Source organism: Leopardus geoffroyi, chromosome B3, assembly GCF_018350155.1.
Source record: "Leopardus geoffroyi isolate Oge1 chromosome B3, O.geoffroyi_Oge1_pat1.0, whole genome shotgun sequence".
Classification (NCBI taxonomy): Eukaryota; Metazoa; Chordata; class Mammalia; order Carnivora; family Felidae; genus Leopardus; species Leopardus geoffroyi.
In genome coordinates, this window is record NC_059337.1 from 40252121 (window position 1) to 40264975 (window position 12855).

The 12855-nt window shown below is 44.0% G+C and overlaps 1 protein-coding gene and 1 long non-coding RNA gene across 5 annotated transcripts; one reads left to right on the forward strand and one right to left on the reverse strand.

Annotated features, from left to right (window-relative positions):
* Positions 1-649: 649 nt before the first annotated feature.
* On the reverse strand, positions 650-11903 carry SLC51B (solute carrier family 51 subunit beta). Of its 4 annotated transcripts, none has more exons than XM_045449440.1 (5): positions 11475-11903; positions 8356-8478; positions 4418-4518; positions 3289-3379; positions 650-1039 (listed from the first exon to the last, which is right to left on the reverse strand). In XM_045449440.1, exons 3-5 carry the CDS (start codon positions 4512-4514, stop codon positions 826-828), a joined length of 402 nt encoding a protein of 133 aa, XP_045305396.1. In that variant the 5' UTR covers positions 4515-4518; positions 8356-8478; positions 11475-11903; the 3' UTR covers positions 650-825. The 4 variants fall into 4 exon arrangements, with proteins under 4 accessions (XP_045305396.1, XP_045305395.1, XP_045305393.1 ...); XM_045449439.1 differs by having other exon boundaries at positions 4418-4629; positions 11475-11902; XM_045449437.1 differs by lacking the exon at positions 8356-8478 and having other exon boundaries at positions 4418-4629; positions 11475-11902.
* LOC123582883 lies at positions 4623-5708 on the forward strand. The gene is made up of 2 exons (XR_006704633.1): positions 4623-5357; positions 5610-5708. It is a non-coding gene; the product is annotated as an uncharacterized LOC123582883 (long non-coding RNA).
* Positions 11904-12855: the final 952 nt, after the last annotated feature.

Genomic DNA, 12855 nt, shown 5'->3' on the forward strand with positions numbered 1-12855 from the left:
TCTAGGGGTGCCTGGGTGGCGCAGTTGGTTAAGCGTCCGACTTCAGCCAGGTCACGATCTCGCGGTCCGTGAGTTCGAGCCCCGCGTCGGGCTCTGGGCTGATGGCTCAGAGCCTGGAGCCTGTTTCCGATTCTGTGTCTCCCTCTCTCTCTGCCCCTCCCCCGTTCATGCTGTGTCTCTCTCTGTCCCAAAAATAAATAAACGTTGAAAAAAAAAAATGAAAAAAAAAAAAAAAAAAAAAAGAACAACGGCTCTAGAGGTACCTGGGTGGTTCAGTCAGTTAAGCGTCGGCCTTCGGCTCAGGTTATGATCTCGCGGTTTGTGAGTTCAAGCCTCGCGCCAGGCTCTGTGCTGACAGCTTAGAGCCTGAAACCAGCTTCAGATTCTGTGTCTCTTCTCTCCCTGTCCCTTCCCTGCTTGTGCTCGTGCCCTCTTGCTGTCTCTCTCTCTCTCTCTCTCTCTCTCAGAAAAAAAAAAAAAAAAATTTACATATATAAAAAAAAAGAAAGAACAACAGCTCTAATCCAGCCTTCAGCCCCATTATGTAGTTGGAGAAGTTGAGGTCAGAGAGAGGCTATGAACTCCTCAAAACCACACTAGAAGTCATAGCCCGGCTTCCTGACCCACAGGCCGGCTATGGGTTTTGCGATTTTGCTCCAAGCCCCTTGTGTTGAACCACCCCCATTGGAACCAACTGCATTTCCAAATGCTCACTTCAGATGCATTTTAATAAAAAGGGAGGGTTTTTTTTTCATAACAGAATATTTTGATTGCAGTTCATTCACTGAATCTGCTGACAACATGGGGCAGTGCTCTGGACTCCTCTTAGCTCTCAGATTCTTGTGGGTCTGGAAGGAGAACCAGTGGCACCTTTCTCCCTTTTAACTCAGTTTCCACCTGGGCCAAATTTTGCTTTTCTGAGAGCAAAGTCTCTCTTAGCATGTTCAGGTTGTTGTCCTCTCTGGCTCCGGCCTCAGCCAAGTCTTGGACTTCCAGAGTTGTTGTTTCCGGTTTGTTTTTCCTCAGTATCTTTTGATTTCTGGGAGGAGAGAACACGCTGTTGCATCGGGGTTCCCTGAGCTGGGGGACTGAGGGGCTGGGGCAAGACTAGGTCTCGCAAGTGGACTAGCAAGGTGGAAAATCCAGTGGGCAGTTCTGGGAACTGCTGGGGGAGAAAGCCAAGATAGTGTGATGTTCTTTTGTCAGAGAAACAGTTTATACTCACCAGTGCATCGTCTCCCCAGATCCTCATTGCCACCATGAGCTCAACTATTATTGCTACAGGCTCCCCTTCAAGGTGACATGTGGCTCAAAAAGGTCAAAAAAGCACATACCTTAGACATGCACTTAAGTCTCCTGACTCTGGGTTCCGTGTTCTTTTCGCCAACCCACACATTCTCTATCCCAGGACTTCATTCTACTTAGTGCAGGTCCTTGTTACCCCACACCCCATCTCCACCCTCATCCCACCCCATCCTCAGACAAACTACTTTAGGGAAATTCCTAAGTAATCTTCCTGCTTCTAGGTCCTTGCTTTTCCAAACCAGCCCTCATGCACCAGTCATGTTTCTAAAACCGCAGTGTGCACACATCATGCCTTAACTCAAGCATCTTTAGTGGCTCCCGACTGCCCATGTCCTTAACCTGGCATTCAAGACCCAGCCTTCCTTCCAGTAACTCCCCTAAATGTCATCTCACCGAAGGTGGTTTTACTCAAGGTACCCCTAGACTTCCTGGCCAGAGTAGAGGGACCGAGCTGTGGTAAGAGCTGACCGCCCAGAGAATCTGCTTGGGCCACAGGAGGAGTAGCTCATTGTCTGCCTTTCCCAAGGACGGCCACTTTGCTCCCGAGTTGACCTTGTTGAGGGCAATGCCTCCTGACAGGGTAAGAAAGGCAAGGTCACCTTTTTAGAAGCTATATCCCTTTGGTTCCTCTTATGTTCTGCATCCAGACTAACCTTGCTAAAACATAAGACTTTCATGTCCCTGTTCAAAGCTATTCCCTGGCTCCCCAGTGCCCATGAGCTAGAACCTGAATACCTTGGCATGGCCCCCAGGACCCATACATTCTGGGTCCTGCCCCCTTCTTGTCCTCCCTCTATCCCCATCCCACTTCACATGCCACAGCCACATGGCTGGGCCCTCCTCCTCCAGCACGTCAAGCTTGATGTCTGCTGTCCCTCAGTCTGGAAAGCTTCCTTGGCCCACCCTCCCTCTATCTCTTTGCCCTGAAGGCCCCAGATCCCACTACTGTGCTCCCACTGTACTCTGTATGTCCCGTACTGAGCATCTGTCACTCTGAACTACACTTGTCCCCCTACCAAACTGTAAATTCTATAAGGCAGGGGCTGAATCCCTCTTGCCCATGACTATGGCTTCCACTCTCAGAACAGAGCTTGGCACAGAGCAGGTGCTCAGCTCTTACCTGCAGAATGAGTAGTGAATGAGGCCACAGCAATTCATAAGTACTAGTTCTCAGTGTGAACAAAGGACACTGGGTGTGTTTTTTGTTTTTTACTTTATAGCAGAACTATGAAGAAAATTCATGCATAATATAAAAGCATAGAAGGAAGAGCACAGAAGCTAGGCCAACACTTCCTTAGATCCTCAATTACCTTATTCTTTACAATGGAAATAAATAACTTGTGCCTGCCCTACCTTACAGAGCTGTCTTGAGGGTCAAACGAGAGAATGTGAAGGTACTTTTTAAATTGTAAAACATGGTACAGATATGAGGGAGGGGTTCTCATTATTTTTGTTTGAAAGTTACTGATAGTGATGACTGGTGGGTATATAGTAATTGTTGAAAGAAAAATGGAAGGGAGGGAGGGAGGAAGATGTGTGAACCAAGCATTTATTGAATCATTTCTAGAACCCAACACTGCCGGTTGCTTGGGGAAACAAAATTGAGTCAGATGTGGTCTGTGTCCTCAAGGAGCTCTCAAAAGTCAGCCCTGGAAGTTTATCATCCAGGGAATTTAGCAAAATGCCAATGACCACCCCAGACCCTTTGTATCAGAATCTCTTACTCACTCGTGAGAGTGGCAGAGCTGGGATTTGAACCCAGACCTATGTGACTCCAGAACCAGAGATCCTGACCTCTGCTTGCTGGCCAGGGACAGGGGGTAGTAATCAGGGACAGTTGCTAGTTTTTCAACAGCTTTGTGTTGTCAAAGGACCCCAAAGGCTGCATTTTGCTGTCCCAAAGGGTGGCTAGCCAAGCCCCTATGTGACCCCTCCCTAGATTTCCCCACCTCCCCAGAGACCACCCCTAGGCCAGCTCCTCACCTGTTTGCCTGGATGCTCTTTCTCAGGAGGACGATGCTTATCACAATCACCACACCCACCAGGGCAAAGATGGAATAATTCCAAGGAGATGCTGGGGAAGGACACACAGAATGGAGCCTTGAGGAGAGGCTGGGTGCCCCTCAGGCCCACCAACAGTTGGGGCTTGGGCTCAGCCTCAGCTCACAGCACTAATCGTCCTCTGCTATAGGCCGGGTGTTGTAGAGAGACCCCTGCCCTGCAGGAACTCAGTTGTGGGGGAGAGAGACTGGGAGGCATGATTTCTGCTCTACAGAAGCCCTAATCTAAAGAGGGACAGCACGGCAGTTGGATAATCGTGTGGAAAGCGGGGTGTGGGTGGACATAAACTTCACACTCTTCAGAGTTGTGCCAGAGGCCAGCCCTGTGCAGTACGAGGAAAGGAAGGAAGGAAAGGAGGCTGGGGGTGGGAAGGAAGGGATGGCTGTAAAACTGTTCCACAACTGCCAAAAGAGAACACCTGAAGTGGCTAATCTGAATTTGGATAATAAGATCTGTCCACACAGTGCCAAAGTGAGGCAGAGTCCAGCCTCAAAGCTATTGCATTAGCTGTTCCCCTGCCAGGAATGTTCTTCCCACATATAATCTGCGTGGCTAATCATTTCATCTCCTATAAGCCTTTATGCAAACAAGAGCATCTTAGTGAGGCCTTCCTTGACCATAGTACCTACACTTCTATTCCCTTTCTGTGCTTAGTTTTTCTCCTTATTACTCATCACCAACATACTATGCATTTTACTTGTGTGTCTGGTTTCTTTTCTCTTTCATTAGAATGTATGCTCCATGAGGGCATGGACATTTGTGCTTTATTCACTGCTGTAACCTCAGTGCTGAGAACAGTGCCTGCTGCACAGAAGGAACTTAATAAATACTTGTGAACGATTGAATAAATGAGTGAATGAATGACCACACCCCAAGGAGAGGAGGGTGCGGGTAGGCCAGACCCCTTGGGGAATTAAGACCCCTTAGCCTCGGTCCCCACCTTGGAGGACATGTGCAGCCTGAAGGATGAGGCTGTGTCAGGGGGCTTCAGCCAGATTCCACTCTGTGTTGAGGACAGACCCCCACCCCCCACGAGTCCCCCACCACTTACCATCTTCTACTCGAAAAAACCAAAGCATTTCTTCCAGCAGTTCCTGAGGCACCACGGTGCCAGCTGGAGCTTGGATGACCCCGTCATTGTGGTCCATGCCCCTGTTCACGGTTGGGATACGTTTCTGACAATGAAATCCTTAGGCCCCTTTGCTCCCGAGCTGCCCACCTGGCCTCCTAGGTTCTGGCCCTTGAGCAAAGCCCTGAAGACCCCTGGAAACAAAGCAGAGAGCATGGATGGATACCCCACCCCAGTTTGACCTCCCTTACTACCCTAACCCAGCTCTCCTCTGGCGCAGAGTTACTGGACCAAGACTGCCTCAGGGCAGGTAGGGTCTGGAGAGGCAGAAACCACTGAAGTGGGTGACACTCAAATATTTATTGAGACTCATCATGTGTGGAGAGTAGCACTGACCTGGGAGTAAGGAGGATTGAGTCACTGGCAGGCTGTGGGACCCTTGTAGGGGACATTTTTCATTTTTGCCTGCCCAGCATCCCCATCCAGCTTCTGCAGCCCAATGCACTAGGTCACCCGGGTTTCTTAGCAAATTGTCCCACCTCTCACCATTGATGCCATGTAATAGCCTATCACAGGCTCCTGTCTCCCCACAAAGCCTGGGCCTATCAGCCTCTCTTCTGGAGACCTGAGACACAGAGCTGAGAATAGGAAAAAGTGCCAGAGAAAGGTAGTTGCCAGCTCCTGCTACTGAAAGCTGGGCTCTCCTCTTTCTCCATCACCATTCCTAGGCCAGATTGGTCAGTCCTCAGCAAACCTCTGATAACTTTTTTTTTCTTTCTCTGTTTTCTTTTTCTTTTTCATTTTTGGACATGTTGTCAGAATTGTTTTTCTGCCATTTGCAACAGAAAAAACTGAACTCATGCTCCCTGGATAAACCCCTTCCTTAATTTGAGCCTGTTTCCATTCCCACAAAACAAAACAGGTTAAGCTAGGGGCGCCTGGGTGGCGCAGTCGGTTAAGCGTCTGACTTCAGCCAGGTCACGATCTCGCGGTCCGTGAGTTCGAGCCCCGCATCAGGCTCTGGGCTGATGGCTCAGAGCCTGGAGCCTGTTTCCGATTCTGTGTCTCCCTCTCTCTCTGCCCCTCCCCCGTTCATGCTCTGTCTCTCTCTGTCCCAAAAATAAATAAACGTTGGTTTAAAAAAAAAAAAAAAAGAAAAGAAAAAAAAAAACAGGTTAAGCTAATTGTGTTTACCAAACCTCAGTCAGTCTCAAAACAGTCACACATCGTGCTTGACATATTCTTGTACTACCTGTGCTATTACTACTTCATACAAAAATTCCCACTCTCCAGATTGAAATAAGAAATAGGTGCAATTAACTTTGTTTAATCCAACATATTTTGTTTAATCCAACATATCCCCAAAAGTTCCATTTCAATGTAATCAATATAAAAATGGTTGAGATATTTTGCATTTTTTTGTACCAGGTCTTTGAAATTGGGTGTAAATTTTACACTTATTGCACGTCTCAGTTCTGACTAGACACATGAGGCTTCTGTATGATACATCCCAGGTCTGTGCCCAGGCTGGGGCCCGGCTGTGGCAGCTGATTCTCCCAGCTGTTCTGGGCTCCTGACAGGAGGCCTCAGGCCATGGGAAGTGAGCCTTGATCTAAGACCAAGGGGCTGGCCCCTCATCTGGCTCTGCCTCTGGTTAATTTGTCTAGGCAAATCCCTGGGTCCTCTGAAGAACAAAAAAGGAAATAATAAAAATAGAGGTAGAAATCAATGAAATCAAGGCAGGGGGGAATTGACAAGATGAACAAAACCAAAAACCTGTTTTTTAAAAATCTATTTATAAATAAATCTCTGGCAAGATTGATCCAGAAAAAGAGAAAAGATACAAATAGAACCAAAGTTAGACCAGAGATTTAAATATATAGAAATGTGTTTTGAACCTGGGGCACCTGGGTGGCTCAGCTGGTTAAGCATCCAACTCTTGATTTTGGCTCAGGTCATGATCTCATGGTTCATGAGTTCAAGCCCTGTGTGGGGGTCTGTGCTGACAGTGCAGAGCCTGCTTGGGATTCTCTCTCTCCCCCTCTCTCTCCCCCTCCCCTGTTCTCTCACTCTCTCTCAAATAATTTTTTTAAATGTATTTTGAACTATATACTAATAAACTTGACAAACCAGAAATGGATGAATTTCTAGAAAAATAGAATATGTCAAAACTAGACAAGATACTTGAAACTCTCAGAAAAATAAAGTCCAGGTGTAGATGGCTTTAATTGTGAGTTCTAATAAACTCTCAATAAGCAGATAATTCTTACTTTAAATAAGTTGTCCCCCAAAATGAACAGCACCAATTGGATTGTTCTTTTAACACTGGTTTCAAAACTACATGAAGACCATGCAAAAAGAAAAGATGATAGGCCCACTCACTTATGAAAGTAGATGAAAAAATCCTAAATAAAGTACTAATTGCTCAAATTCAACAATGTATTAAGAAAGTCATTACCAAGGAAGCTTAATACCAGGAATGGAAGGACAGTTTGACATTAGAAGCTTGTATGATATAACTTTTATGTGGATTCTAAAAAAAAGAGTTAGGGGCACCTGGGTGACTCAGTCAGTTAAGTGCCTGACTCTTGGTTTTGGCTCAGGTCATGATCTCATGGTTTGTGAGATCGAGCACCGGGTTGGGCTCCATGCTAGGCATGGAGCCTGCCTGGGATTCTCTCTCTCCCTCTCTCTCTGTCTCTTTGCCCCATCTTGCTCATGTTCTCTCTCTCTCTCTCAAAATAAAGAACTTAAAAAAATGAATAAAAATAAAAATAAAAAATAAAAAAAATTTAAAAAGTCAAACTTGTAAAAAATGGAGGGAAATGGTAGTTGCCAGGAAATGTTGGGGGGGAGATAAGCTTTATATTATTTAAGGGTACAAACTTGCAACTAGTAGTAAATAAGCTATAGTGATCTAATGCATAAAATAGACAATAATATTATGCTATAATTATGTAATGTGATAAATACAATTACAAAGACAATCATATTACAATATATAAATGTATCAAACTAATGTACACATGAAATTTACACAATATTATATGTAATATAGATTCAATTAAATGCATGAATACATAAAGTGTAAAATTTGATAGGAAAGATATAAAACTCATAATTCTCAGATGACAAGATCATCTACTTAGACACACAATTAGAACTAATAGAAGCATTTAGTAAAGTTGCTATATACAAGTTCAACAGCATTTCTCACAATATTAGTGAAATTGGAAAATTCAATAAAAATGAGACGCCACTCATAATAGCATCAAAGCCATAAAGCATCTAGATAAACTTTTCCAAGCATAGAAAAGACCTCTATGAAGAAAATTTTTAAACTGTAGGACAAAAAAAAAAGTTGGTCTGAATAAATGGAGAGACATCTATGATTTTGGAAAGGATAAATATATTATGAACATGTCAATTATCTCCAAGTTAATCTATTAATCCAATACAATTTCAATCAAAATTCTAGTTGGACTTTTTGAGGATCTTGATAAACTTATTCTAACATTTATATGGAAAAAGTAAACATATAAAAGTAGCTAAGTCAATCTTAAAAAAAAAGAGGAGAGACTGACCCCACTAGAGGTTGAGACATAGTGATAAAAAATGTGGTTTTGGGGTGCCTGGGTGGCTCAGTCACATGAATGTCTGACTCTTGATTTTGGCTAAGGTCATGATCCAAGGGTTGTGGGATGGAACCGGCATCAGGCCCCGAGCTAAGCCTGGAGCCTGCTTAAGATTCTCTTTCTCTCTCTCCCTCTGTCCCTCTCCCCCACTCACGTGCTCTTTCAATCTCTCTCTAAACAAATTTTTAAAATATGGTTTTGACACAGGACCAAATCACTATACCAACGGATCAGAACAGAGATTTCATAGAGACCTATGTACACGTGGGAACTGGACACACTAACCAGTAGGTAAAGGAGGAATTGTTCAGTGGATGATGTCAGGGGAACTAGCTACTGATGAAGAAAAGGAAGACGAGGTGCATATCTAACAAACAGCAAACTGAAGTAGACTCCAAAATTAAAGACCTAATTGGAAGAGGAAAAAATATAAGTTAATAGAAGCAAGGTAGCACTTCTTAAAAGCTCAAATCTTCAATAACAAAAAACTGATGGATTTGATTATATCAAAAATAAGATTATCCGTTCAATGAAGAATACCCTCAATAAAGTAACAAGCACATTTCCAGTTGGGATAAGATATTGATGACGCTTAAAATCAAGAAAAGACTGATATCTAGAGTATACAAAGAATTCTTGCAAATTAACAAGAAAAAGATAGGAACCGTAATAAAAGATAAAGGATATAAACAGGCAACTTACAAAATCAGAAACCCAAAGGCTAGCAAGCATATGAAAAAGTGATCAATCTCTTGGTAATCAAAAGAATGAAAATTAAAACAAAAATGAAATAGCACTTGACATCTATCTGATGGACATAGTTTAAATGGTAGATAATGCTGTGTGTTGGTAGAGCTCTGGGACTATAGCCTTAGGCACTAACAGAGGGCGTGTAGACAGGCCGCCATCTAGAGCAAATCAGCCAAAGTGTACACGACTCAGGACACAGCAGTTCTGCTCCTGAGTATGTATATATCCCAAAGAAATTATCCCCAACAGATAAGGGGGCATGCCATACCACTTATGAAAATTCAAAATATATGCACACAAAACTACACGTTTTACAAAACACATTTTTAAAAAAAGATACACATTACACATATTAGGATAGTTATCTCTGGGGGAAGAGGAAAAAGGGGGCAGGAATGGAAATAAAAGTAAAGAAGTAAAACAAGAGTTTTGAACAGACCCACGGTGAAAACGTCATGGGGCTAACCAAAAACAAACACAAAAAGAGAACAGAGGGTCTCGGAGGCAATCTCAAGCGCCCCTCTTCTGATACGGCTTTCTGCAATAGCTTTGGACGCTCAGTCAGGAACACCCAAAGATAGCTGGATGGCAAACAGCCAACTAGAAAAACAAAGTACTAGTAAAAGGATTGACATCAGAGTTTTTTTCCAACTCTAAATGCTCTGTGAGAAATAAAGAAGCATCTACATATTTTGAGGGGAAATATTTTGACACAAATATAATGCTAAGCAAGTTTGGGGCACCTGGGTGTCTCAGTAGGTTAAGCGTACGACTTCAGCTCAGGTCATGATCTCACGGTTCATGGGTTCGAGTCCCACATCGGGCTCAGTGCTGACAGCTCAGAGCCTGGAGCCTGCTTTGCATTCTGCCCCTCCCCTGCTCATTCTCTGTCTCTATCTCTCAAAAATAAACTTATAAAATTTTTTTTTAAATACTGAGCTAAGTTTTTCATATATGAATGATCATTTGTGTGTCAAGATAGAGATGGAAGTCAAGGAGAAAAAGTGTTTTATTTTATTTTATTTTATTTTATTTTATTTTATTTTATTTTATTATTTTAAAAAATTTTAAGTAGGCTCCATGCCCAACGTGGAGTCCAATGTGGGGCTTGAACTCATGACCCTAAGATCAAAACCTGAGATGACACTTAGTGAGCCACCCAGGAGCCCCCAACAAAGATCTTTTTTAGACTTTCCTGGACTTGGAAACTTACTACCTACTTACTCATTACTTACTGAACATCTGTTGAATAAGGAAAAGACAAAGTTACAGGAATGGCTAATGTATGATTTGCTGTTCCAGCTCTAGCTGTCTGTCCAGAGCACTTGCTAAGAAGGGTTGTGATTTTCTGTCCAGTCTCAGATGCAGGAGGGTCTGGATTAACTAGCAACATTGGCCATAGGCTCCTGTCACATATGCAGACCCCCCCCCCCAGACCCACAGAGAAAAGAGCGTGAAGGTCAAGATAGCCAACACTGACTCTTTCTGGGGAAGTGGATGGAGCCTGGATATGTGGGGTGTTCACTTTGAACATTTCTGTACTGTATACGTTTCTCATGAGTACACACTACCTTCATGCAAACAATACATGTAATTATATATTTTTAAATATGTATTTTGTATGTATATTTTAAGTATATATTTAGCGTATTTGTATTTTTTTAGTGTTTGTGTATATTCTATCTTTTGAGACAACAGTTCCAATTTTGGATGTTTAATTAATGGAACTAATAAGATGTCAGTTCTTCCCAGCTTGATCTATGGATTCAGTGCAATATCAATCCAAGATCCCAGCAAGTTATTTTATGGATATGGACAAACTGATTGTAAAGTTTATATGGAGAGGAAGACCCAGAGTTAGTCAACATAACACTGAAGGAGAAGAGAAACATCAGAGGACTGATGCTACCTGACTTCAAGACTTACTATAAAGCCACAGTGGACAAGACAGTGGTGTACAAATCTGCATGTGGGCTGATGTCCACAGTGGAATGTGTGTTTTAAATATGTATAATATTGTTATAATAAACATACGCCAACAAACAAACAATGACAACATGAATACAAGCCTAGAACTGAGAGCCAGCCCTCCCTGCTTGTGTTAGAGGCCACAGGAACAAAGGACACGTTTCCTTCAGAGCGCTTATCCAGTTTCCTTCTAGAATGGGCATCGTATTAATATACCTGCTTTAAAAAAATTATTAACTAGGGGCACCTGGGTGGCTCAGTCACTTAAGTGTCCGACTTCAGCTCAGGTCATGATCCCACAGCTCGTGGGTTCGAGCCCCACATCGGGCTCTGTGCTGACAGCTCGAAGCCTGGAGCCTGCTTCGGATTCTGTGTCTCCCTCTTTCTCTGCCCCTCCCCCACTCATGCTTTGTCTCTGTCTCTCTCAAAAATAAATAAACATTAAAAAAATTTTTTTTTAATTATTAACTAAACTTCATGATTTATTTGGCTTTCATTTTTCTGTGAATGTCTTTTTTCCTATTCCAGGGTCCCATCCAGGATATCCCATTGCATTTAGTTATGTCTCCTTAGGCCCCTCTGGGAGATTCCTGTGTTTTACACAGGGCTTAACCATCTGCCATGGGACCATGATTCCTGCCAAAGAGCCCAAGCCACCCACCCCATGGGAGGTTGATGACACTCACCTGGGATCTGACTTCTGGGCCTGCCTTGATCTGCTGCTGGGAGCAGTGTTGGTTTCTATGTCCTCCCCTTACCGGAGCACTGGATGGTCTCTGCACCTGAGCACCCGTCACAGCCGTCACCTGGGGGAACAGTGCTGTAGAGCCTGTGGCAGTGGGGCCCAGCTGGTAGCTCTGCCCTTAGCACACGCCCAGGCCTGGAACCTCCTCTGTCATTCCAGAGTGAATGACCTCTTGAATGAGTGGCCTTAGATGAAAAACAGGCTCCGCCTGGCTTTCACGATCTGCAAGAACCAGCAGCTCCATACTTTCCTTCCTATATGTTGATCTGAAGTAAAGAGAAAACATGTGGACTGTCTTGCCAGCCCAGGCAATGGGCTGGGGAAGACCCTCAGTCTGGGGGTTCCATTACTGCAGGGGGATATGTGGTATACCCGCCCCAGGCCTGTTTCCTGCTAGTATCAATATTTAACCACAGAGCTGGGAGCCAAGCCTGGCCTTTTATAGCCTGTGCTTTCTCACAGTGAAGGTCATGGTCTTGTGTAAATTCCCTACGAGAAGCTGTAAAATAAGACCTTTGGAGGGTTAAGTGTTGGGGGAGGCAAGGCAAGTGACCCAGAGAGGAGGAATTCCACAGACTAGGTTGAACAGCATCAAGCGGGAAGGACTTGGTGGGGAAGCAGAGCAAGGCCAGACCCATTTGATTTTTTTTTTTTTTTTTATGTTTAGTTTTGTGAGAGAGAGAGTGAGCTGGGGAGGGACAGAGAGGGAAACACAGAATCTGAAGCAGGCTCCAGGCTCTGAGCTGTCAGCACAGAGCCTGATGCAGGGCTCGAACTCACAAACTGTGAGGTCATGACCTGAGCCGAAGTCAGACATTTAACTGACTGAGCCACCCAGGTGCCCCCAGACCCATTTGATTCTGATTGTCAGTGGGCTCTGGGCTTTCCCACCCACTGGCTTCTTGCATCTCCAACAGTCTTTGGAGTTGGCTCAGCAAGGAGTTCCCATTTCACGAATGACCAAACAAATTGAGTGAGGTCAGGTGACAGGTCCAAGTTCCTAAGTTAATACTGGTTAACGATGTGGATGACGGCATGGTGCAGAGAAAAGGAGACCCACTAGGAGAACCTAGTCCTACACGGAACCCCAGCTCCTCATCATTTCCTAACTCATTCATTCTTTCAATAAATACTACTTGAGCACCTCCTGCATGGATACATGGATACAAAGACACTGCTCTCCTGGAGCTCTCTCTTTAGGGGAGGGATGGACAAGCAATAAAAAAGTAAACAAAAACAAGATCATTTCAGCTGGTGACAATTTCTGTGAATAATTTAAACAACAAAATGATATATAGAGAGATTGGGTGGGGGAAATGTGA

What these genes read in the sequence shown, in the direction of transcription:
- SLC51B (XM_045449440.1), bottom strand. Translation starts at nt 4,514, where the DNA reads ATGGACCACAATGACGGGGTCATCCAAGCTCCAGCTGGCACCGTGGTG. An exon ending in GTTTTTTCGAGTAGAAGATG is followed by an intron (nt 3,380 to 4,417) that starts GTAAGTGGTGGG and finishes GTCCTTCCCCAG; the next exon opens with CATCTCCTTGGAATTATTCC. An exon ending in AAGAGCATCCAGGCAAACAG is followed by an intron (nt 1,040 to 3,288) that starts GTGAGGAGCTGG and finishes CTCTCCTCCCAG; the next exon opens with AAATCAAAAGATACTGAGGA.